The sequence below is a fragment of the Branchiostoma belcheri genome, unplaced genomic scaffold (assembly GCF_001625305.1).
Source record: "Branchiostoma belcheri isolate BF01 breed outbred unplaced genomic scaffold, Haploidv18h27 scaffold27, whole genome shotgun sequence".
NCBI lineage: Eukaryota > Metazoa > Chordata > Leptocardii > Amphioxiformes > Branchiostomatidae > Branchiostoma > Branchiostoma belcheri.
The window spans coordinates 1158291-1184965 of record NW_017803876.1 but is presented as its reverse complement, the minus strand read 5'-3'; the positions used below and the strand labels follow the sequence as shown (position 1 = coordinate 1184965).

The 26675-nt window shown below is 40.5% G+C and overlaps 1 protein-coding gene across 4 annotated transcripts in view; it reads left to right on the top strand.

Annotated features, from left to right (window-relative positions):
• LOC109472227 (kin of IRRE-like protein 3) overlaps positions 1-26675 on the top strand; it is a 68847-nt gene that overhangs the window by 31785 nt on the left and 10387 nt on the right. For 3 of the 4 annotated variants that reach the window (XM_019771841.1, XM_019771839.1, XM_019771838.1), the window contains exons 3-6: positions 1017-1147; positions 6955-7132; positions 16943-17067; positions 21769-21931. In XM_019771841.1, coding sequence (XP_019627400.1) covers positions 1017-1147; positions 6955-7132; positions 16943-17067; positions 21769-21931 — 597 coding nt within the window. The remainder of the gene's footprint in view (positions 1-1016; positions 1148-6954; positions 7133-16942; positions 17068-21768; positions 21932-26675) is intronic. The other variant, XM_019771840.1, reaches the window with a different exon arrangement.

Here is a 26675-nt window from a genome sequence, read left to right as displayed (position 1 = left end):
TAAGAGCGAGCTAGACAAGACAGGAAAGTGAATAATGAGGTTGGATGGACCTGTTCGACCATGACTGATCTCTGAGATAAATATGTCTTTTACTGTAGAACTCAAACTTACTCCAGGCCGTAACACCTGACACTTTATGTCTTGGATTACGCAAATTCAGATCAAGTTCAGATCGGTCCTGATGGTATTAATATCAACAACTATCAGCACTAGATGATATGATATACATGTATAGCAAGGCCGCAATCCTGTACACGTATTATATTATATTTTTGACATATGAAGGGCAGTACTTGGTTTATGATCACGATGTGTGTACAATTTGAATTGTTTCTACAAAGTACAAGGTAGCTATGGCCTCCATGTAGAAGACGGCACACTTGTACATGTGGTGTTTAGACTTTAGACCTCTGTCTCAGTGTCTGTCCCACGCTTTCTGTGGCACAAAGCGATGTGACAGAGAAATCCGTGTTGGTTATATGCCAAGAGATATCAGTGGAACAATAACCAGTAGCCTGAAAAATCCACCGACTTGTGGTCAGCATTACATGTAGATGACAGATCCGAATTCTCCAGACTAAATAGACGCAGGTCTGGATTCTTTGCACTAATGTACACCAGGCCGGATGTATGAAGCAAGACTTAGTTATGCGTTGGTTTTTATTAAATTCCATATGCTTCATATGTTTGAATTTGTTGGCGCTGATTTGTCCTTCATTTCTTGACTACAATATGCACAAAACGCACAGTACTGGTGGACATGAACAAGCAAAACAAGTGATGTACTTCCAGAAATAAAATATTTATTGTGCAGAAAGTATTTGATTTTTACCAATGCATACTATAACACAGTAAAAAGCTTTCACAAACAATGGCGTCGCATTTACACTTTGAAATTTCACAGCTTTCTAGTATCTACACTTGGGTATTAATAAACATTTAGCATACATTGTGATTTAGAAGTTTCTTCATAAATTTACAGATAAATTAATATGTTTGATTTGTTGTCGTTGCAGTTCCCCCTGACGATCCAGTGATAGAAGAGGGAGCCTCTGTGTCGGTCATCGCTGGGAAGCCGAAGAACGTCACCTGTCGGGCAAACAACGGCAAGCCTGCTGCAACCCTCACCTGGTGGAAGGATGGCCAGGTGAGAAAGTTTATTGTTTGTTTATTAATTGATCTCCATTAGTTCATACAGAATATCTATTCATATTAGTCTTCCTAGAGTCATGTTACACATACAAACACTAAACCAAGCTACACATTTATCTATATACACCTACTAAAGGCTAAACGTATCTTAACTACAACATGGTAAGACTACAATTGTGCTGAGAGGTTGAAGGTATTTATTCTAGATCTAGGTTCCATGTATTAAAAATTCATATTTACACTTTGTCATTACCTCTACCACCAAGATTGCAAGGGTCTCGAAAGTCTCGCTATCAACAGAATAATTACTGCACTTTCTTCACATTCGTATTACCTAATTCACAATATTCTTCCTGGTGTCCTCTAAAATTCAATAAAACAAATTGCTGCCACTCTTACCTGGTGGAAAGATTTTCAGGTGAGAATGTCTTGATATCCAAGGAATGCTTATTGCACTCTCCACATACCCCGGTAGTGTCAATGCTTTTGGGAAGTTTGTTTGTTTGTTTGTTTGTTTGTTTGTTTGTTTGTTTTCTAAGGATCTCCATTAGTATTACATGAATTTCACACTATTCTCCCTGGACTGCTGGAGTCTGCTACAATGCAATTAGTAAACAAAAACTTACAATTTCTAGACAGCGAAAAAATAAACAAAATCAAATGTTACTGAATTGTTTTTAACTTTGCTTTGGCCTTTTTTTGTAGGACAAGTCTTGGATTACTTAGTCTAGAAATAATAAAATATTTCCTGTTTCACGGTTTGACGTATCTTGGCAGAAATATCTTTGGTATGATTTAATTTCTAACCACTGCATCAATGAACAAAGGGGAGTTAGTTAAATGCTTGGTTGGTTGACTGAAGTCTGCAGCTGGCAGGGTGGAGTATTTTGCCATCTGGCAGCATGTGAAATGTCTCAACCCCCAGCAGTCCTGCTGTCATAGCTTAAATATCCAGGATTATTCCACAAATTGACCCGTAGTCGGTGCAGCTTAGGTCGTGCTATCACATTACAGTTTCCTAACAGTCACCTTTGACCTAACCTATTCTGAGGGTCATGAAAAGCAACCCAGACGTTTCCTAGTGTATTTCAAAATGTTCGAGTAATTGTGGCCTTGTTCTAAACTGAAATCATCCCGCTGTATTTGATAGCCTGGCCTACAGTTAACTTTAATAGCAATTTTTCCTCAGCATAAATCAAATGAAATGACTCACTGTATTTTATGTTCCTCATATTATGTTGTTCTCTTACCCAAAATGCTTGTCAAATCAATATTTAGTTCCTAAATGCAATCTAAATCGCTGTCCTATTCCTCATAAAGAATACCCTTGGAATACTCTCAATTATGAATGAGAAATAAGATCATCTCTTCAACCATGTCTTATGGTACAATGTAATAATTCCATGAATAGGCCATTACGAAAGATGTATGATTGTCCGGAATACCGGTAACCCGATTTTTATTCACCCAGTTAGGTAACCATCAGACCTCGCGGTTGTCCACTTGGTCCAGATAACTTTTCTGACAAATATTTACATTTACGTTTATGTTCTTTATTTAACTCATGGATATGAAATTGAGAGCTTTTTTGAGTATGAATTATTCAATGTTTGTAAGCCATGCCAGATGGGATCCTGCTGCATTAAGAAAAAATAATTCATATTCAAAATTGCCGGAGGGAAAAGCAGTGCTGGAAAGGATAATTTTCTGATACAGTTTTGCATGCTCAATTTCCAAATGTGTGTCTTTCTACCAGATTTCTCCAAGCATGTCTTGGGCACAGACAGTTGTGACAGAGTGTCCAAGGACCGAGACTGTATCTTCTTTCACTTGGATTGAATAAAGGATGAGGACGCATTTAATGAATGAGGATGCATCAAAAAGTTATTACCAGGTATTCATAGCAATGCATCTTCTTCTTATGAGGCTGAATAAATTTGCTATTTGTGTCGCTGACCGAAATCACCTACCAAGAACCAAATCTCGACAAGGATTGAAAGGATAAGGACACGAACTAGAGTAAGGATGCAAAAAGTTATTATTCAGAGTAATGCATCTCCTTCATATGGGGCTGACTAAACTTACTACTTGTGTCACTATAGTATATAGTATATGTTCTACCAATAATGTCATTATGAAATCACCACAGGGCAGCGAAAGCCCCTAACTTGTTATTTGGAAGGGCACAGCTGGACAATATCTCTGTGCCTGAGATATTTAAGACTAGTGGTTACCTTATTACTGCTGGGAGGGGTGGAATTGACCAGTGGGAACACCAGCTGGTCAGCGTGTGCCTGCCTGCTGCACCTGATGAGCTCTGGACAAGGCAGGAGACATCAGGTCCATGCAACCATGTCAGTAATAACAGTGCTTGAAAACTAACTACTGACTGCACAGCTACTCTGTGTTTGCCTTCAGACCATTGGTCATTTCTTACTTTGCAGCTGGTGTGTCCAGGAGAGGGATATGATTATTAGCCTCTACCAGGCTTCGGGAGGTGGAAGAGTAGAGAGATACCATGTCAGCGAAGTTGGTCCGCTAGATAGAGGTAAACTGTACTCTTCTAGCGGACCAACTCCCACAGCATGTTATCTGTCTGTTTGGCCAATTTCTACTCTTTAGGCGCCCAGAGCCTGGAAGAGGCTAATGATTATACATGTACATTTTACATGTATATTAATTTGTGGCTATTGGCAGTTGTTTGACATCAAGCACACTGGCACAAAAAATGTTTAGATTTTTTTTTACACAGTCTACTCTAGGCTACTGAGAGAAGCAAGGGGCTAGCCTGTGGCCTGAGCACTTAGGCAAGCTCCAGGCTACAAGTTGTATTTTTTTTCATGGCTAATAACTGTAGTTGTTTTGGGGGATTATCAGGAGAAACTGATCGTGAAAGATAATCTGAAGTCAAGTGATATGATAGCAGCTCAGATGGTGGTAAACACATACACCACAGGAAACTGCTTCCTCCTCAGGGAAAAAGTGACCCTAAAGTCAGCACTGCAGTTGCTTACAGGACCAAGCTGTTACTTTGACAGTGGTCGAAATACTTTTTTTCAGTGCTCTGCAATATTGCAGAAGAGTCAAAATTTTGTTCTGCAATTTGGAAATACTTTCTGCAAATACACAAGCCTCCATACTACAATCTTGCAAGTTTATAAGCATGAACTATTGATTGATATGCAAATTAGTGAAGACAAATTTTTTGAAGTCCACAAGGAAACAAAAGATAAACAAGTCAAGACAAGGTTGATGTAAATTAGTTAAGATGCTCCTGTTGTTTCAGAACAGGAGCTTATAAGTGTTGTCTGTCCTTGGGGCCAAGAGCACCAGATCCCAAGTGCCAATTTTTCCTGCTGCAAAATTGCAGATTGTATAAATTTTTCTTCTGCAATCTTGAAAATCTATCTGCAAATTGCAGACTGCAGACAGGTATTTCGAACACTGTTTGACCATCCAATAAAGCACACGAGATGGACAAGCTAGGTAGGTGCCTGTTTGTCACACTTAACTGAAAACAACAGCTGATTTCAGCGTACGATTTATATGGTTTGGCAGGATACCAATTTTGGGCAAAGCCGGGAAAGCTCCAGATTTATGTATATATAATATATTTATATATATTATCCACTGAAAGCTGTGGCAAATTATTTCGAAAGAAAAGTTCAACAATTCTATGTGTACTATGTAGCCTCTACCAGGCTTTGGGAGGGTGGCTGGAAAGAGTAGAAATTGGCCAAATAGAGATAACATGCCGAGGAGTTGGTCCACTAGAGAGCACATTTGGCCTACCACTTATGTATAATTCATCTCCTAACTGTCTGGGAGCTCAACTTGATCATCAAGGTTCTCTCAGGATGATTGCAGAGGAGAAAGTGACTCATCTCCTGTTCCCTACAGCATAATCACAAGTCAACTTTGTTAGATGTAGTCAGACAAGCATATCCTTTGTGCATACATCTGTGTGCACTTTAGGTAAGATGACAACCCGAGAACACGTCTCTGACGCAAATGCCTTGTGTTAGGAGAGCGCGGGGGAACGTAACAGCATATCCCATGGTAGTACGACACTTTTATTCATGACTTTGACTTCAGAAATAGGTCAAGGAGACCTTTATGCAAAATCGATACCTGTACCTGGTTTGGTGAAATGCCTCGCAGGATTGTGGTGAAGATAAAGTCCTCCTCAGGTTGCATTTATCTTTATCAAGGTCTGCTGACTCTGCTCTATTGATTTTCAGTCACACTGCTCCTGGGCTATTTATTGAGTGCTATTCTCCCTAGTCGAAGCAGAGGCTTAGGCTTCAGCTTATTTTTGACGTATTTTTAGACGTTTTTATCAGGCTTTCTTTTTTGTACTGGTATCTTTTTTTTATGCCAGCCAAACATGGATATTGCCATGCCAATTTAATCCTATCTTTCCAATTTGATACTGTCTTGCAGCGAACAAAAGATCTGCTTGGACTTCGAGGTTGTGTGCTACTTGTAGGTTCCTTGTGTCTGCCTCTCGCTCTGTAACGAGCGTTGTGGTTTTGTCTTCTTGTCAATGGCTTGCAGTACAGTAGGAGGTTAATGTGTGTAAAGATGGATGACTAACTACCAGCTGGCAAAAGACCTGTTTTAACCCCAATCTTATTGGTTACAGCAACTGGAAATGGCCAACAGCTGGAAGACAGGGGTTGTGCCATACTGGCTCTGTAGTACGGTCTGTTAGCTCATAGCAGGTGATTGGGGGGGAGGCCATGATGAATGTCACGTGGAGAACAATGGGCATATTTTGAAAGTCCAAAGATGGACTGTTTGACTCATTCCGAGTTGCCTCAGCCCCATTTAGAGGGATAACCTCTCAAGACCCCGTCTCCCCACAGACTTGTTAGTCCAGATCACCCACTGCCTAACTGGCTGGCAAAGGCCCATTTCGGGATATGACAGGAATATTGTTACTGGGGAAGTCTGCCCTTAAAATTGTCCAAATCAGGTGACAATCCCAGGCGTATTGAGTTTCCATAATGTTGCTATGCGACCATATTGGTGAAATCCAAAATGGATAACACTGACTCAACAGACTCCCATGTACATTAAAAGGAATATTGCACAACGTACCATGACCCGGGCCAAAATGCACACTTCAAGCAGCAATGTGAAATACCATAGCTTAACACCCTGTCTGCTAGAAAATCTACCAAACGTTTTGTTTCTGATACAAAATAATGATGTTGTGTCGTATCCTTCTTCATTATCATCATCAAATCAAGTTGAGTACCTAGACCGAGTGTAGCTCCGTTCTGTTTATCCACACCTTTTTAGGCCCTCTATGAGCCCAACATTGTAGCAATTGAGAAATATATAAGTCTGTCAAGTTCACCCAACTTGGTATAAATTGTCAAGGCATCCATAGTATCAGATCACTCACCAGTTCCTCTTTGCTCTTATTGCAAGTACGTCTTGATTAATTACTTTAATTTCCCTAGCAAGACGGTATCAGGGAGAAACGTCAACGGTGACTCAAGTGTACATTTTTCTTGTAGGAAATCACCGAGGGTATCACGTACATCACAGAGGATACTGAAGGGGGAGGAAGAAGAAGAAGAACGGGGTCAGCGTCAACTCATTAGATAGCTTTAAACATTTGTTTGGAGTTAGATGTTCAAGGGTTAGGTGTAACAAGTCGTTCTGTGTAATGTAGCCAGCCGTGACCGCATCGCTTGCCTGCAAAGCTGGTGTGTTACACTGAAGGGCAGTAGTACCGGCTATACAGATACAAATACAGATACAGAACTCAAGTGTACATTTTTCTTGTAGGAGATCACCGAAGGTATCACATACATCACCGAGGATGCTGGTGAGAAGAGGGAGAATGGTGTCAGTGTCCTGACCTTGAACCCGTCGGTGGACGACCACGGGAAGGTCCTGACTTGTCGGTCCACCAACCCGGCCATGGACAGCAACAAGGAGACCACCACACAGCTGAACGTGGAACGTAAGTGACAGGGAGTGAAAATGTTGATGAATGTTTGCATGTGTTTGGACATAATGAAATGTACTACATGTATATGTGAAGAAGGTTAGACATCCAGCTACATTGAGATACTCAAGAAAACAGTTACTCAAGCTTTTTTTCAAAGTCTATCCTGTTGCTTGAGTAACTTTTTTTGAGTACCGTAGCTATGTTGGGATTACAGGTAAGTGCATTCTCAGTTGCTGTTTGATTTCAGTACCAAGGAAGTCACCAACATTCAGGTATGTATGTAGTATGTATGTGATGATACTGTTATAAAGTGAATTACATGTAACTTCAGTTGATAAAATGCTGGCCAAGATGTTGTTATTATACAAATATTGCAATAACTAATCCCCATCAAGGTACCAGCAAAGATTCAATAACAACAGCCTAATTTTATTTTACAAAATGTTATGAAATACTTACTCTCAAATACTAGTAAAGTCTACCAGTAAAAGTAAAGAAAAGTAGATATTTAGAAAGTAATCTGATCACCACAGACCCCAGAATAAAGTTAAGACAAGATAAATGTGTAATTTAGGTAAATATACAACTTCAAGGACACACCTGTCACATAGCCACAATATCTGATGTTTGGTTATAACTGTTTCTGCTGAGACCGTTTTGGCTCCATCCCAGACCCAAACAGCCTTCTACAGTTTTTCTGCCAGCCAGAATGAATGTAAATATACCGCGAAGTATCAAAGTCGTAACGAGGCCACTACAGAGTTGAAGAATAATAGCACCATTGACAGAAAACTGAGTACATTAGAATTATCAAGAAAAAGAAAAACAGTTTCTCGATTTGTTCAGGTGTAGGCGGCTTTTAAGTGTCTGCCAACCACAACATTATGAAGCAGCCTTGAAAATATAACCCCTGCACAAGTGCAAAGCGATGTCATTATAAACATGGCCCAGGGCACGGCAAAAACACCTGCAGAAATATTTCTGGAACAAGAGAGGCATTCTACGTTCAAGTGTCCTCCTTGTAGTTGTATTTGCCCCCTGACCTGTATTTTCCAGGGTATGCGAGGAGGGAGTTTCAGGTCCTCTAGCCTGAACAGCGGTTTTCTCCCTGTAGTATACAGGGGTCTACCCTGAAGAGAGGCGTGATCCTTGTGCCACACTATTTTGATTTGTTGGTTGGTTCTCGGATTTTGGCAGAGAAAAATATGACGCGACAGGGAAAAAAAATTTTAATAAAACATGCCTAGGTATCTTGTAATACTGGTAGTCCCAAATGCTATTATAGGAGCCTTGAAGTCAAGATACCAGGCTGGTGTGTAAAAAGTAATTCAAACAATGACTTTCAAACTTTTAATCAAACCACTGCATTGAATATGATTGATGGATGGAAAGGCTGTAACAACTCTGAAGAGAAGGGACTTTCTTCAACTGTTGGGGCTAAAATATGACCATTTCAGAGTTGATTCAGAGGCTGAAATTTTTTTTTTCTGTTGTTCAAATCAGAAGAAAATGAAGTGCGAACCAACAGATTAAATTAGTGTGGCCTTATTGAGTAGAATCAATCTCATTGCCAGGGTTCTTGCCCCATGTCAGACTGCCATTCTCCTGGGCATGGAAAAATGCTTGGACATATTTCAACACCAGACAAAAGAGGCCATTGTGGCCTTGGAAGTAAGATGTGATGTGCAGCCTTCCAAATTCAATTGGGCAGAAATGTACATTGTAAGAAGAAGTAATAGATGGCTCTTGAGCTTTCTGTTGGGTACAGTGCCAATTTACAGAAACATCAAGGGAAGGGTTAGAAAACACTGTTGTTCTTTGCTGTGCTTCTGTCTTTCAGTAGAATAAATCTTGATTGTTACTACTGTAGGAAAATGTAAGCTGTTTTGTTCATGAAGGTTAGATATCCGGGTAAACAACATTCAAATATTATTCAAACTGCTAATGTATGAGTCTTTGTCATGTTCAACTGTTTTGTCGAATTCTTCACTTGAAAGAGTGACAAGATGTCTCAGTTCATTTTAGTGATGCTGAGGAAGAGTGAATCCTGAATATCTCTGTGTAATTTATCCAGTAGTAGAGTTTGAATTGTCTTTGAATATAAGCTGTTTCAAAATTTGCCAGTCCAGGCCATCCATGTGGTACAAGCAACACCGTACTATCTCTGTCCTACTAAAGACTAAACTCTAAAGTGCTCTAAAGACTGAATCTAGGGAATATCGCTGATGGAGAGGCTCCAAAGTATCAGGGAAAATGCTGGTGATTCTTGGCAACAGGAAGAAGCCTGATCTCCTGGCACTCGAGATGTAGGTCAGCTATGTCGAAAAGGCATCACAGCCAACAAACACGAGGATTTACGTCTCAAGAATTAGGAATTAAGATTCAATGAGTAGACCCAAGGGATCCAATCAACTCGGAAAATATGTCTCAACACACATTTTTGTACAGTATGTGGTGATGATGTCACCTCGACTTGCAAAAGAACAAGTTTCACCTGCCGTTTCTTCTGGGATTTGGGAGACTCTGGGGCCTATTGTACCCTGTTCAACTGTTCTCAGACATGACACGCCCTTCACCCCTGTCTTGACAAAGGGTGAAAAGACTCAGGGCTTACGACTGAGTCAGTCAGATTTGCCATGTTGTGGTGGCAGGCATTTCTACCCTTATTCTGTTAGGCGCCCAACAAAAGGGTTAACCTTCTTGTCAAACTGGTAAATACCCAGGTGTGACAGGACGATGGCCACCTGTGCTATGTCACTTCCGTTTGCTACGGAAAGATTATGGTTATTAAATCTGAACTTTCTTTTTGCGTGCCACACGAAGCCTTGCCCAGGAAATATATAATTTCCACCCCACTAATTATGACGACTGGAGAATTACAGACAGATGGATGTCATTATTGACTGGTGCCCCACCTGAGCAGTGAGAATGTTTAGGCAAGTCAACGAGTCGAAATAAACAGAGATTATGGGGATAGTCCGAACTTTGGTGGAACAATCCTCCCAGGTATAATTACCCAACGTGATTGCTTACACGTCTTAGCTGACACTAATGCCTCTGCTTTTCTTCGGACACCTGTGATATTAAACTGATCACAGCACTCCTTACTTCATGTATGTCAGTGTATATTATGGTTTTACTGAGAACTGTGCTAGGTATGGCTAACAGGATTAAACTCTTGAAGCTGTGAGTTGTTTGCAGTTAGTTCTTACTGACTGGTGGTGAGTCAGTCGGGCTGTAAGCCGGATATCTTCTGTAAAAGATCAGTACACATTGCAAGGCAGGAAATACTTTTTTCTCACCTGCACTAGTACAGGTAGCGTTGAAAATTACCTGCACCAGACAAGTTTCACCTGCACCACTCAGAGTTTAGGGGGGCCCGCAAGCCCTTTTCCGTAGAGCGTAATCGGCCGTTTCAATTCTACGTAGAGCGTAGACGGACCGCTCTAATATTTTTGCGTAGAGCGTATTCGGCGTTTTAATTCTACGTAATGCGTTGCAGCCACTTGGAATTTATCGTTAAGTGTAATCGAGAGGTTTCCGAATTCAGCGTAGAGCGTTGTCGGGACCCCCCCTTGCAGGCCCTCTTTAGGAAGTATGGATCGCTTTGAAAAAATGTTCAGAAACTATTGCCATTATTTTTCTTTTACACTTCAGGTGGTGTCAGGTAATGAAAATCGGCTTTCAGTACCTACATTTGTATGTAAACCCAGTTCACAGACCAGTGAAGGTTAGTTGCAGGTACTAGACATCAGAAATACCTGCACAGCTCCAATTTTACCTGCACTAAGGTGCATGCACCCAGTATTTCAAGCCGTGTATTGTCCGCTTCACAGGCCAGTTACCTGCCAGTTGTGGGAAAATATCCTTCCAGGATGTACCTTTGTTCTCAACCTAAACATTACCCTGACCATGGTCAGAAAACTGGAAGCCAGGCACAAAAGGGTCTGTCCGCTGTAAACCAAGCACATTGTTCACTGACGTGACATTCCAGCGAGGTCCTAACATTACCTGTGTTTGAGAAATAACTCCTGAATCAAGTGTTCTTAACATGTCACATGGTCCAGTGAACTGTACCATGAGTATGAGAGAGAAGGTATGACAGAAGGGGTCTGTATTTATCTCAGATTTTCATTATCGTAACTGTCTTGGGATAAGGCAGTAACAGAGTGGGGCATTATAAAGTAATGTCTGATATATTTTGTCTATACAAAATGATATTCCAAAAGAACTATGTTTTGAGAAGGATTACAAATGTATAGGACTGGAAATACCACCTGCATATGCAGGATAGTAATGTTGGAGCTGTGCACTTTTGACAAGTTTCTGACCAGTTTTTAGCATTTTTGACAATAGTTTCTGACCAGTTTTCGGGAATTATGGATCATACAAATGTTCTAAGCAGGTAAAACTTGTCTGGTACACATAATTTTCAATGTAAGTTGCACCTGCACAGTGTAGGTATACCAATAAAAGGATTTCGAGCCCTAACTAAAAGGAACAGACAGTTCGGGTGATAAAACTGGTGGGTGGGTTGAATAAAGGTCAGAAGGGAAGGAAAATGTGCAGGGGAGTCAGCCCGTCACGGTTCCCACAACCTCTGTTGGCAGGGTTAACGTAGGGGAACTTCCGATCGTCATATTTAAAAGGGATAGGTTTTCAAATCTCTTCCACCTGCACATAACATATCAACTTTTGGCAATGGTGGGAAGGAAGCTTTGACAGGCTTCTCTGCTTGGGAGGTGGACTTGGAAGTATCTGGTGAATCTAATAAAGGCTACAGTTTCTTATTTTTTACTTCTTGCACCTGTCACCACTTGGCAAGCATCACATGGCAGAGTAAAAAGCTTGTCATAGGAAACAAAAGAATTTACAAAAGCACTTTCTAACCAAAACTCAAAGTCTTCACTGCAACATGTACTTTTATAAGACCCCAGAATTCCTCAGGCATCTTACACTTTTAAGTTAATGTTAATTTTTTTTTAATATGATATGGTTAATAAAAAGGTTTGAATAAAAGATTGCAAGAAGAAATTCTTGAGGCATTTAACCTTACAAAGGTAGCTTTCTCCTACATAGCATACATAAAAGTAGAAATTGTGACACTGACACTTGCGAAAGATCAGGTGAGAATATTGCAACAGGATTATGACATTCTTCTACTATCATGCAGGACATACAATATAAACCCCATTGAACAGAGCCTGACAGGAGTAAACTGTCCCCTGGGCACAATCTAGTCTTACATGGAAGACATATTAACCTGTCATTTCATCTTTGTCACACAAGCTTTGTTTTTATAAAGACCGAGTTTTGCCCCCAGCCATGGGATTAGGAAATGTAATTCTGGATGAGTTAGTTTTGTAAAAAGAGGTACGTTTTGGAGAGGCAGTCTGTCGGGAGAAATTTATTCTGGCTGACTTGTGTGACCTGCACAGGGAGGTCCTTTCCTAAGGGGACAGGTAGTACCTTAGAAAAGCTATTGGCTTGCCTTGATTTATTGTAACAGGTGTCACAATGGGAGACAAACACATGAAGCTCCTCCAAGATGGATGGATGGATGGAAAATGGATGGACTCGGTGGATGGATTTATTGGGGGGTTCATCAATCCATTAAATAGGATAGATAGGAGTAAGCTGATGGATGCATGCCTGTAGCCAGGATTTTGAAGGGGGGTTTCTTCCCACTGTCTGAGGGACCAGTGAGCGCCGTAGGTTTCTAGGAGGTCCGTGGGCATGAAAATTTTGAAAATCTAACCCTCTAAAATGGCATTTCCTGCATTTTTGAGAGGATTTCGAACGAAAAATCAGACATTAATTTAATCAATGACAAAGTGAGCAGTTTTCTATGGTTCCAGCCCCTCTGGTGATACGAATCAGTCCATCTTTTAAAGGAAAATCTTGGACCTTTAGATAAAAAGTGGACTGAACCCCCCAAACCACCCTGGCTATGGGCATGGCATGGATCGGTCTACACACCTTGTCAGGTGAAACTGCCTGAAGGGAACTGAACAGGTGTTCTCAGATGTGTGTTTTGGCATAGATAAGAAGGTCAAGAACTCTCAGTTGACAAATCAATAAGTATGTATATACAAGAAACATGCAACAGAGATAAGCACAAATAGTAGAAATATTTTGACCTAGAATGTTTGCCAACTTTCCAACAGCATTCTAAGCAAAAACATGTCGGTTCCATAAAGGAACCAACATATTTACAATTCTGTAAGGATAGCACTAACAGGTGTGTGTACAAAACTGTACATAATTCAACCCTGCAGGCATGTTCTCAGTGAGAAGTTCCCTTCTTTGCGTCCACTTTGTGAAAGCTTGTCTCTCAACAGGTACTGTGATTGAAAGGATGTGCTCACACAATTAAAAGGCAATTTCCTACCTGGGTGCTACTGCATATTTATCACAGCTGGGGATAATGGATCACTTAGGACATACCTAAAGCTGTACCATGATCGATAAGTGTTAGGATCACTCCGTGGAAGTAGGATACAGGAGTTTTCTTTTACACAACCAAGATAGTCTCGCCTTGCTTACGTTTTGGTGTCTATCAGACACCTTCCTCAAAGTTTCTGTCTGGAGTTCTGCTTCTCGCCGCTGTATGTAGCCAATGTGGGTGGAGCTTTTGCGGCAAGAAGCAGAACTTCAGCCAGAAGTTCTGAGGAAGGTGTCGGATAGTCTCACCTTGATGACTATCTTGATTGTGTAAAACTCCTGTATCCTATACTAGTAACCAACCTGATGAAACTATTTTTGGACTCAGTGGAAATACTTGTACTAAGTTGTAGAGTTGTACAGAGTCTCCTTAAGACCGCCATGAACATTTCTGGTGCAGGTTTTCTATTGCAATGCCATTGTTAGGCTAGGCTCTGTATGTACAGTAAAGCAATAAATATCTTCTGTCAGTGTGTCAGGTGTTAATTAATGAGGGCCTGATCAATCAGTTTCACCTGTGAAAAGGTGAGTGACAGTAGGATTTGTCCTCTTGTTTTTTTCATTCAAAGTTTAACACAAAGAAACATGCCTCGATACATGTACATAGTTGCCTATAGCCATGTACATTTGTAGTTATGTTGTCTGGATGTCCATCTGATGCTTATCTGCATTGACAATAGAAGAATGCTTTGTTTAATCCAATTACGATCTAGTTGAACATTTTAATGAGGAACCACTTTGATATGCAATTAGGGACTTGGTAAGAAGAAAAAATCTTAAATTGTCAACACCTGGATTTTTGTTAGAGCATGAAGATTATTTCCTAACACCACATATTTTAGACTCACCTGTTGAGTGTATTAAGTATTTTATTCATCATGATCATCAGAAAATACTGGAACACAGTAAGGCAGTAATCATTGATGTAGCATGTTTAAAGCAAGCTGACGCTTGACTTTTTCCTGTGTATTGAGAAAGCAATACCTGTACTTGCGTACTGAGAAACCTTGAAACACAACTTAATCGCACAAAACTCAACAAAAGTTCACTCTAATTCATTTCTTTTCATACCTACATGTACAGCACTCGAAATACAGGTTTCATTGCAAGGAGCCATCTTAATACCTTTTTAAACTGTGCAGGTGTTCAGATAATGTACCTGTATCAACCACGGGAGATTTGGGACATGGGGGAAGGCATCTCTGATTAACAGTAATGACGTACTTTTGTGTACAGACACATCTGGTGGGATCTAGACCTGCCGATTTGCCCTGGAGGCTGGGTAATGATGAGTGGGCGGGGCTCGCATCAGTCTTAAGCAAAGTCTCAAACAAACGAGACTTACTCATAGAGGAAGGGCTTAAGACACAAATCGCCCTCTCTGTAATTAAGTAAAATTTAAGTGTTTCACCTGCTTGAGTGAGGTCTTAAGCAAATAGTGAAGGGATAGCAATTACCTTTAGAGTAAGGACTAAGTACATGCTGTGTGACACAGTAAATGATCACCTGTTTAATGAAGAAAAATGTAAGCTTTTCACTTGCATAAACAGCAGTAGTAGTGATCACCTTTGGAGTAAGGAGTTAAATACAGGTTGTACAAATGGTAATTTCTCTAATGAAGTAAAATATAAGTGTTTCACCTGTGTGAATACAATCTAAAAAGTAATTACTTGTAGAGTAAGGACTTAAATACATGCTGTTTAAATGATCATCCCTATGATGAAGTAAAAAGTGTTTACATGCATGAATGCAGTCTTTGGCAGACAAGGAACAAATTAGAATTACTCGTAGACAAGGGATTTAAGATAGATAGGTCTAATGAAGTAAAACTGAAATCTTAAGTGCTTCACCTGCATGATGGCAGTGCATTGTCACTCTAGAACCCTTGTTCTTAACAAACAACCAGTATTAATGTGAAGAAGAAGAAAAAAGATAAGATAGAAAGCATTTTCCTTATCAGATGACACACCTACAAAGCATCTAACAGAGTGACAGATATCTTATTCAAAGTTATGAGTGGCTCCAGGCTGTTGTCTACGAGTCTTGGCATCCTTCCCATCCAAATGCCAATTGAACAGGAAAGATTTTTGAATGGGGACAAGATAGCAGGTTTTGATTAAGAAAATGCTTATAAATGTACAGGTGGACTTCTGGAGACTTTTTTTTACTTTCTGGTATTTGATTTTATATGGGTTGGTCAGAATTATACTTTCAGATGAAAATATTGTGAATTCCAAATTAGCAGTAGCCATGGGCAACCTGTGTGAATGGGCTCTGGGGAATCTCTTCAAAGCTTGTAAAAGGCCATTCCAGAATGTGTGGGCAGAAAAGCATGTGGATAAGCCTATTAACAAGTCCCTTATGTATTAATAATCATCAAATGTGTGAAAATACTGGTACCACGTAAATCTGACTTGAGGCGTGTACTCCTACCTTCGTTTTAATTTCTTTATGGATTCTTGATCCTTGATGTGCTACAGACAGACACAGATCTTTGAAGCCATCATTAGAATCAGAGATCAAAGATTCTTCCCCTGGTTCACCTACATTCCTACTGGAAATAAAGACCCTTTGATGAAAGGCTGTATCTTTTTATCTTGATGAAATCCTTCCTCAAAGACCTACATGGGAGCTAGGATACAATATTCATGCTTTGCCACACACAGATGCTATAGGTGAGGACGACAGGTTTTAAGTACACACAGCATCATCTTGACTTTAACACACTGCTCTTCTATGCTTCCTTGGCCAAAGAAAACACCAGTATTTGTGATTGTCTGGGACTCGGTTTATCCCCCAAAATAAATTTACACTGCAGCAGGTTTTGATTTGTACCTAGGTAAGTGATACTAGACATAAGAACACAAACTCAGACAAATTACTGCTACAAGGAAGCCAGCTGTTCAAAAAAGGAGTGAAAGTTGTAAATTTCTAGTCAGCAGAGAATTCTCTTTTCAATTAGAAATGGTAGGCTTTCTTGGCAAGATGGTGACAATGACACTACTACTCCAACTTGATTTTTAGCCAATGATATACTATACATTTTTTTTTTTTATGTCCATGTTGTCCATATTTTATGTGGTATTGGGCCATGAGCCTCAGCCAAATAAATGACTGCGTGGCTGACTGGTGAAGTTGTTGAGACTCTAACCTGCAGGGGTATTGATATTTGCTGTGCCCAAGAACCACAGGACAGAGGCAAATGGTGAGCTACCATCAATCCCCAGCATCAGAGTGCAAGCATGTCTAACCCTCTGTTACGGGGAACAACAGACGTTAAACCAAATAAAGAGAGAGATACCCAGTGTTTTTAAGCTGATACCTATGCACAATATATTCCTTGTTTAACACTATTTACATGTAATCTCCTCTCTGCAGACACGCCCGTGGTTGTTGTGCAGTCCAACCCGCCGCTGGTGGAGGAGGGGAGCTCCGTCAGCCTGTCGTGTGAGTCCAGGGCGAACCCTGGAGAGGTACGGTCCTCATCTGGTTCCAGAAATGACGTGGGTGACAGTCAGCGTTCTTTTTCTTTTCCGTTCCCTGCAGGCTGAGAGGAAGCTAAATCGCATGAAAAGTACACTAAGTCTTCCGAAAATAGTATAGGAGACAGGAGTTTTCTTTTACACAACCAAAATTTCTCGCCTAAGTGCTTACTTTTCGTCAGAAGCTCTGAGGAAGGTGTCTTATAGACACTGAAACGTATGTACTTAGGTGAGAAATCTTAGTGTGGGTACCATTCTGGTTACTTTAGTTCAGTCGCTCCCACCAACCTGGTTGTTGTGCATTGTACAACTAACCAGGATGGTACCCAGGCTAGAGAAATCTTGGTTGTGTAAAAGAAAACTCCTGTATCCTGCATGAAAAGTAATAAACCACTCACAACACCATTGAGAAACGTCGTTCAGTCTTCACCCACAAATCAGTACTTACATTGTATATTGAATTAACAAGTCTGATGCAGTGTTTCCCTGACTACTAAAAGGTGTCTGTCTGATGCCTTCAGACTGTTTCTCGGATAAGTACTCCTCAGATTGACACTCGAATAAACTGAAAAGGACTTTCACGGCGTGTTTGAAAGGCCACCTTGTCAGTTGCTTCTCCTCTGGTTCTAAAACCACTTTCGTTTCCCCTTTTGCCCATTAGGCAGTTTTTTACCAATTACGTTCAAGTTAAAACTGACACTTTACTACAATTAGAGCCTATTTGAAGTTGAAGCATCTGCCATGGTCAAGAAACCTCTAGTCTCAATGAACATGACTCTCAAGCACATGACTAACGCAGAAAAAAACAACATAGAAAGCCTGTGAATTTGTGTAAAATGGAAAATTCTGCTCAGTTGAAAAATGGGCCTATTTCAAGTTGAAGCATCTGCCATGGTAAGGAAACACCTAGTCTAAAGACCACCGGTACTGCATAAAGATTGGTGTACAAAGTCTCTTCTCATTATGAATTTTTAGTAGGAAGCAAATTCTGTGATATGGATAAATTTGATGATTCTGAAACGAGGGAAACACTGCAGAACACCCTCTCAGCCTCGGGGAACCCTTTACTTTACTTTACCCAGCATGCTCTGCACATCGAAGCATGGCGGTTGTCTGCATGTCTGCGTGTATCTGTGCTGCCCCAAGAGAGAGGCCGGCCACCATAACTCCACCTGACAGGACTCCAGCAAACCGCTTATTAAACCTTCTGTGTGTCCTGTCCCTTTTCAGGACGTAATTACGGGTTAGCGTGAGTTACATGCATGCCTGTAAGCATGTCAGCATGCGAACAGGGCTGTGGAAAAACTCTTTCCCACGCACCTTTTGACTCCTTTTTGTCCTGGTATGGAGAGCTTTAAGTAGTCTGCATGTACATTGCCATGTTTTGTTTCACTAGATGGCATAGTGCAGGTGCAAGGATATTAAAAAGATTCTTATGTGGGTAGTCCTCTGTCTCTTGTCATCTGCAAAGCAATTCGTTACCATCCCTGACAATTACCACATACGTCCATGTGATATGCTGCAGGTTGCCACTTGTTATCAATACAAAACCTATCGAGTTACATGTTTCCATCTTCTGTAGTCCAACTTATCTTTAAAGTTCATCTGTGTTGGTAAAAGTCATTATAAGGCAAGTTTAAACTGAACTTTAATTTCAAACACAAAGAAATTGGTCTTACCCAAATTTTTGGGTAAGACCAACTCCAGTCTTTGTCAAGGAATGATGCACTCCACTGCTTCTTTGAAGTGCAATGTCTTGTGTTCTAAATTACATTTTAAACTTGCTTCATATACAACTTAATGTCTTCCAGTATTGTATACTGTACTTGACATCTCAAGCTGATCTTACTCTAGCCATTGCCCCAATGAAGGTGGTCATTTTCCCTGTCATGTTTTTGTCTTCATGGCCAAGCACCATTCACAGTCAAGTTGTCATTATGATGTCTGGGAAGTAGGGTGTGGTGTTTTCACACACAATAGAAAACCCATTTCTTTTGACGCTTTTCTTTGATATTGACCCTAAGTCATTTTTTGTGCACATATGAAACATGAGAAAATTTATCAGAATATAGCTCCCATCCGAACAACCTGGTAAAAGATTTTCAATCTGGGTATTGTGCATTTCGATTGTTTTTAAGCTGTCTATTGAAAAAGAAAGAATTACTCTAATATCATCTAAGAAGACAAAATAATGTAACTGATAAGCCTGGGAAACTGAGAAAAGGAGGTTGACACTTGTAATCCAATTATCTCTCACCAGAATAATTTTATGCTGCCCACACAGTCAGTCAAACAAATATGATTATTCAAACAACTGAAGTACAGTATGTTTGCAGACAAAGAACAGACTTAAAATAGGAATACATATATACATACTGGCATACATAAATACATACAAGTTGTATATGAGCATGTAAGAGGAATGATTATTTCATACATGGAAGATAAGATTATAGAAATTGGAACCAAGTGAAACCCAGCACCAAGACACCATGTCTAGCAAAATGATTGACATAAGAGAAGAACAACATCAAGTAAACTGTTGAATGTTTATGAATGAATATTTTCATTAGGTTGGCAATATATATGTAAAATGTTAAAAGGTCATCTTAACTTCTTTTTTCAACAGCCAGTGTGTTTTACATGGATGTTGAAGAAAGAGCCTTCTTATACTCATATCATTACTGTCTTCATCCATGACCATTTTGTCCACATTTCATGCCTTTTGTTCCCACTGATGTGACTGTGTTCCATGTGTTTGTGTTTTACATGCCACAGACATAAGGATGAGGTTTGAACAGGTTTGTCTGGTGTTGTTTCAGCATTACACTCTGTCTGCTGAACTCAAACGCTACAGCTTTTTCCCGCTGAGTTTTGAACGTAAAGACACTTATTTTCAATCTACCTTTGTCCCTGGCTTTACCTCTTTCTTCTATAGAAAATTTGACATGAATAAAAGCCTTTTATATCATTCTTGAATTATGACAATAAAGAATCAATTACGAAGGGTGGTCTTTATCCAAGTATTTGTCCTTTTTCGTTTACAGCAGCCATTGTGTAGAAAATCAAAGAATTGTCCCTCCATTGTGGTGTCACCTTACCCTGAAATCAGAAACCGCAAAAGCAATTGATTGTGACTAATGTTGTTAACTGTGGGTAGACAGTTATGGCCGCCCCCAGTCGACATCTGCATTTGGAATTGGGATTCCTTCCAGCCAACTCCCAGAGGTGACTTCACTGGAAAGGAATTGTTGTAGGCAGACATCTGAGGAACATTACCAGAAATCGCAATCCCCTGAAGACCAGGGGCGCAACATGTGGATAGTCAAAATCGTCTCGAAAGCTGCAGGTATTCAGGAGTTGCAGCCCGCAGTCACGTTTCTGAAAGGTTTTCTCACTCCACGCTCATGTGTAAGCCATGAAGTGGGTGAAGAGTTGGCCTGAAAAACAGCTTGGGGCTAGGGAGTGGTGAACCTGAACAATTTGGATCATGAAAGTTTGGCAGCCCCTCAAAGTAAAGTAAAAATATATGTCACTTGCTTATAAAAAAAAAAGGTGAAAGAAGCTATGGTAGCCATCGTAAGAATAACAATATTTCAGATATGAGTTAGGTAGTGGTCTTAATGACCTTATGAACTTTATATCATCATAACATTCATTTTATTTGATGTTATTTTATTGAAATTGCATCAGCAAATTTATGGCAAAACAAGAATATTCTTGGAATAAAAAGAAAAATGCTATAATATTCCAAGTTCTGAACTATTGGAAATGACCTGAATTGCTGTACCTCATGTTGCCATAAACATTGTACAGAGTTTGATTCAACTGTCTTTTCAATTTTCATCAGTATTAAAAACACATCTATGCATCATCACTCATGTTCCATCTTACTGCAACGTTGTGTGTCCTGTCCCTCCCCACTACTGCCTCATTTCCTCTATCACCTTTGACTTGCAGAAAAGTTCTCCTTTCAACACATAATAGCTGCGTCTTTATGGATCTTGATGCCACTCTTTCATGCCTTGCTTGCCCAAATTTAGCATGACCATGTATTCCATTACAAGGGAAAAGGGAGTATACACATGGGGTTCCTTGGTTTCTTTCTTACAAAGAACCTTGTGTAGTATCAAATTTTACTGCTTTTCATTGTTCCCTTGTATTTGCTTTTTCTCCATCAAGTGCCAAGACACTCGTTATTCTTGCCAAATTTATTCCCCTGCTCTTAAAAGTAACACATGGCGTCCAAAACGATCCCTTGATGCTCCATTCAACATCCTGCAACCTGCAGTGCCTACTATTTCTGCGGTTCAGATTTTTAGGCTACAAAATTGCCTTACTTACCAGAACAATTTATTTCTATTGATACTAGTATCAATAATTTAAATGTGTGTCCATTGTGTTATAGATATGCAACCCAAGTACTGTTAACCATAGCCTACATGTAGTTGGGTTTACCATTCTCCTCAGGCCAGCTTAGGGGTGTTTTACTGGTCCCCAGTCCTAAGCATAGTCCTCTTCTGACATGCAAGATCTTTCCAGCCTTTCTAACTGTTGCTGTCCTGTAGAGAACTAATTGAAACCTGGTTGGGTGGGCAGTTCCGTAGAGATACAAGTGAGCCTAGCCTATGATAGTCTGGCTACCGGGCTATGTTAACCATGAAATAACCTAAAGATGGCGGTCAAAACTTTGTGCTCACAACTGTGACATTTCCTTTCTAGGTCTCCTATCAGTGGAAGAAGGACGGTGTGGTCTTGGCAGGTGAGACCGGCCAGGTGCTGAGACTGACTAACGTGCGCAGAGAGGACAACATGCAGGTGTTCACCTGCGATGCTACCAACGCAGTGGGCACCAACAGTGCCAACCTCACACTCAGTGTGCAATGTAAGTCTGCTGCTCCGTCAAATCATACAAAGTTTATTGCAAATCACTCTACCCACGGCTTGAGAATCCACCTGTATACGTGTATGTGTAAGTAAAATTATTGCTGTGCAGGGGTTTTCTGATGTCTAACCTGCGCCAGTCCATGTACTGGGTTTATACATACATGTATTTAGTCGGTTGCTTTGTCAAATTGCACTAGCCAAGGCTCAAAATATCACCTGTGCATGCAGTTAAGTGTAGGTAAAATTGGTGCTGTGAAGGTATTCTCTGATGTCAAACTGCACCTAGCCTGCGCTGGTCCGTTTTCAAGGTTTATATGTAGGTGTACCTGTATATGGACTTTATTTGCTGTATTTACTGATGCCACTTTTGAATTTTGAAACAAATGATGGCAATGGTTTACGATGTTCCTCAATTTTGAGCAGTGCAGGTAATTTTCATTGTTACCTTCACCATTGCAGGTATGCAGTGACAAAAGTATTTTGAACCCTGCTACTACAGTCCAGTAGAAATCTTGCATATATGCACCACCCACGAAAGCTAGAATATGAATTTCATCATTGTTTATTTCATCATTAAGGCCCCTGCTGAAAGTAAATGTTTACTCAGGTGAATCAGCGTTAATACAAGAAAGAAAGCATTCCTATATGGGGCAGGGGGTCAACCTGTCCACTTCAGCCTGTATGATATGTACTATGTGTTAATTTTCCTGTATGTATTATAAATTTTGCACTTGTTTACAGCAGGGCTTCGTGTTAGACAAGGCCATGTTTTGGTTGGCGTGTTCTTCTTCAGCTGTATTATGACAGAGCTGTGTCCTGGTCTGGATCTAGATCCCATCACTAGACACAACAGATGGAAAGTAGTGAGAGTTGGGGTCAGTGTCCGGAGACCTTCCCACCACAGTAGTACAGAGAAAAGTCCACAGGGGGCCTGCCATGGCAGAAAAGTACATGACCCCTGACCCTGTGGACAGGCCTGCCCAGACCAGACTATAAATACTCTAGATCTCTTTATGTTCACAGTAGCAAAAATTTGCGGTCTAAGAAAAATGGACATGTTTGCAGAACTATATGTTGGCATTGGCAGCAGGTATTGCAACAAGAAAGTCAGCGAATTATTTGATCATGGTACATGTATATTGGTCGCTGTAACGTTACCGAAGTGGCTGCGAAAACCGTAAATATAAAATTACCGGGGAAAATTGTGATTTACAGTAATATGACATTGGAGGATCCCTTTATTATTGGCATGTCTGTAGGTCAGGTTTGATACATGAGTGTCCTGGGATTCGGGTCTTGTTTGATTTATTTTGGGCTGACATCTGCTTGCAGGAGGAGATGCTAAATGGTTCCAACTGTCTTATCTGTCCCTGGAAGGCTATTTAGTGCATCAGATGATGACAATTTAGGGCATGTTGCCAGTGTCTAGACTTAAGATAATACATGTTGTATTCTTCATTCCACGGGTTATGTATAGAGCTATCAATCCTTTTGAAGTTGGCAAGGATAAACTACTTACGGTTAATACCTTGGGTAAATTCTTTGGAAAAACAATGAGATGACTAAATACATCAAACCTCATAAGGTTTCATAGATATCTGTTCCAAAATTATAATTACATCAGTCATCTTTTCCACAAATCTAGAGCAATGGCAGAGCAAATACAGTCTTGATAAGAATTCAAGTTAGACTGACTCCTATCGGGGGTCAAACCTCAGCAGGGTTTTGGTTATACAGTAGTACATTTTTGTATAAGGCCACACCAATTTAATTTCTTGGTTAACGGATTCGCCCGCTTCATTTTTTTCTGATTTGCAAATAAAAATAAAAATTCAGAATCAACTGCAAAATGCTCATATTTTGCCCTGAACAGTTGAAAACAGTCCTTTTCATCCTAGTTGTTACAGTTATTTCATCTTTCAATGCAAAGGTATCATTAAAAGTTCAAAATTCATTGTTTAATTTTGAACCAGCCTGGTGTGTTGACTTCATGGCTCCTATCGTACCATTTTGGGCCATAATAGGATGCCTAGGCCTGTTTTTTTTTTTTTTCGCCCGGCCGCACCATTATTTTTCTACAAAAATCCGTTAACCAAGAAATTAAATTGGTGTGGCCTAATCTATATATTATAAAGGCCCAATACTTTTTTTATATATACCGGTGGTATCTATGTCAGCGCTCACACAGCTTTAGCAGCTGGTCTAGATAGACAGAACTGAGCAGAATTTCTTTTCTGAATTCTGGGGCAATTCTGTTCTTAGAGTCTAGACATGTGAAAAATCAATAAATGGAAGTGTTAATCAATATGTGTAGTTGACCATAAAATGCTCGTAACACAAATCACAGCAAAGTACATGTGAGAAACCTTTGCTCCAGCTGACTCCCATGCTTTGCACCACAGTTGTTCTCCTTCAAGGAAGCTGTTTTTGAAAGTGAGGAGGGAAGCCTGTTTGTTGTTGGCCAACATGGTGGTCCCCCAGCCAGCCGACCAACTGGGTTGACAAGTTTGATAAATCCCACCGATCTGGTCTGGGGCCTGAGAAGCTGTTCCTTACACTCTGCACTCTCCAGATCTCTCCCTTCTTGGCGCCAATAGAGGGCAGGGGGATCAGGGTGTGTGGAAAGGAGTAAGACATCAGGGCACAAGGAACAAGACTTGTTGCTTTCTGACTTTGAAATCTGTTTTAGGCTGAATAGGAAGCATGTGTCAGAATTACAAGAAATCGTTAAGATTAAAGTAAATCAAATCAAACATCTAAGGATGGGGACAATATTAGCAATACAAGCACATCAGCGGAACGTACTCTGCTGGCACGAAATGTGGATTTGTCACTGTTTATGTTGGATGTTTGGTCAATGTTGCTTCAGAATTTTGCCCTTTGCATCTACAATATCATTTCCTATACAACATTTGAAAACTGTGCCAATGTGCCATGCATCTACAATATCATTTCCTACACAACATTTGAAAACTGTGCCAATGGAGATGGGATGTCATTCTTATATATGTGTATGCGACCTTAACCAAGACATTTTACCAAAGTGCACAATACATTACGTGTTTTGCGCAGGCGCAATACAAACCATGGTGTTGCACATCAGCAGTACTTCATTTGACACAGTATCACCAACATCTGCACGCTGCAGGAAGTGCCCATTAACTTGAAGACCTGTAGGGCCCTGGAGTGGCTGATAATGCAGTGATTTATTACTCCAACAAAGATTTTAAAATGAAACAGATGACAATCAGTTATAGATGAATGCAGCCCATTGTTCTGGTTGGTAGTGAGAGAAGAAGTTGTAAATCTTCAGGTATTGGGAGGATTTGGGCTGATTCAAACATGTTACTGATGGTGAAGTCAAATTACAAATGTTAGGACTTCAATCAAGTTATAGTCATACCTTCAAGTACCAGAGTCACCAACCTAGGATGCTGGTGTGTTGGGCTCTGAAGGGCGGTTTTACTGGCTATAATTAAATCATAAAAATGTCACAGGCCCATTTTAAGGGTTGGACAACATACATGTGTATTTACAAGTAACCATAAACTGGGGGGCCTTAAGCTGATTCATTACATAATTACCTGTTGACTGATATACTCTTTCTGTCAAGATATCTGACCATTTTCAACTCTATTCAGTTGCCTGAGTAGTCACTTGGCATGTTGTGTTTTTCCTACTCATTATCAAATTACTAGTATCAACCAACAAAATGTCACAAGGCCATTAAAATCTTCAAGCTTTAATTGGCCGCGATATTCAAAGGCTTAAACAATGTTTGTATGCATCCACAAACTGTAGGTTTTGAAACGCTGCTTTCTTTTCTTGCTCAGATGGACCAGAAATCGTGAAGACGACGGGGCAGGGAGCCACCCAGGCTAACCTGAAATGTCTTAACTATTTTCAAAATCTATCCAGTTGCCTGCCCTGAGTAACTGTTACCTAGGCATAAACCATACATTTTGAAATTTTGTATTTTTTTTTTCAGACGGGCCAGAAATCGTGAAGACGACTGGGCAGGTTATTGTGGACAGAGGGACCTCGGCAGCGCTGGTGTGCAAGTGGAGCGGAAACCCTCCCCCCACCATCATGTGGACCAAGAAGGGCTCCTCCTCGGTTCTGGGTACAGGAGACACGCTCAGCTTCCCCATCGTGGACCAGAGCCACTCCGGCACCTACGTGTGCACCGCGGTGGTGCCTGGGTCNAGTATGAAAACTGTCTGCCATTGGTTTAACTGTAATCCAAATACTTCCTCAACACAACAGGTGCACCTAGTTAGAGTAAACCCAAAAAGAGTATCTGTCATTGGCCTTCTCTGGAGGGTATAAGAGGATTCCAGCTTTGCACCAAAGATAGGTAAAACCTGTGCCTAACAACCTGTAGTAAACACTAACAGCTACAAGTATGGATCCCGTATGGTGCTGTCAGCAACAGGAAATGAAGAAAATGTAAGGAGGTGCATTCCTCGCCCCAGGCAGCGCTATTATCTTTAAAGAGATTGACTCTGCTAACAGGTGACTCGCACTGACCTGCTAGCTTCTACAGATACAAGTGCTTGGGTTGCAAATGTGTAGCCTGGGTACCATCCTGGGTAGGGTACGTCCACTCTTGAACAGTCGCTACCGACCAACCCAGGCTAGTAAATGTGCTGGAAAGTCTGGAACTCACAATTAAAGTGCTCTAGCTTAGAATAAAAGATAAAAGCAGTCTGGAGCATTTCCTAGGTAAGGAAAGATTAAGT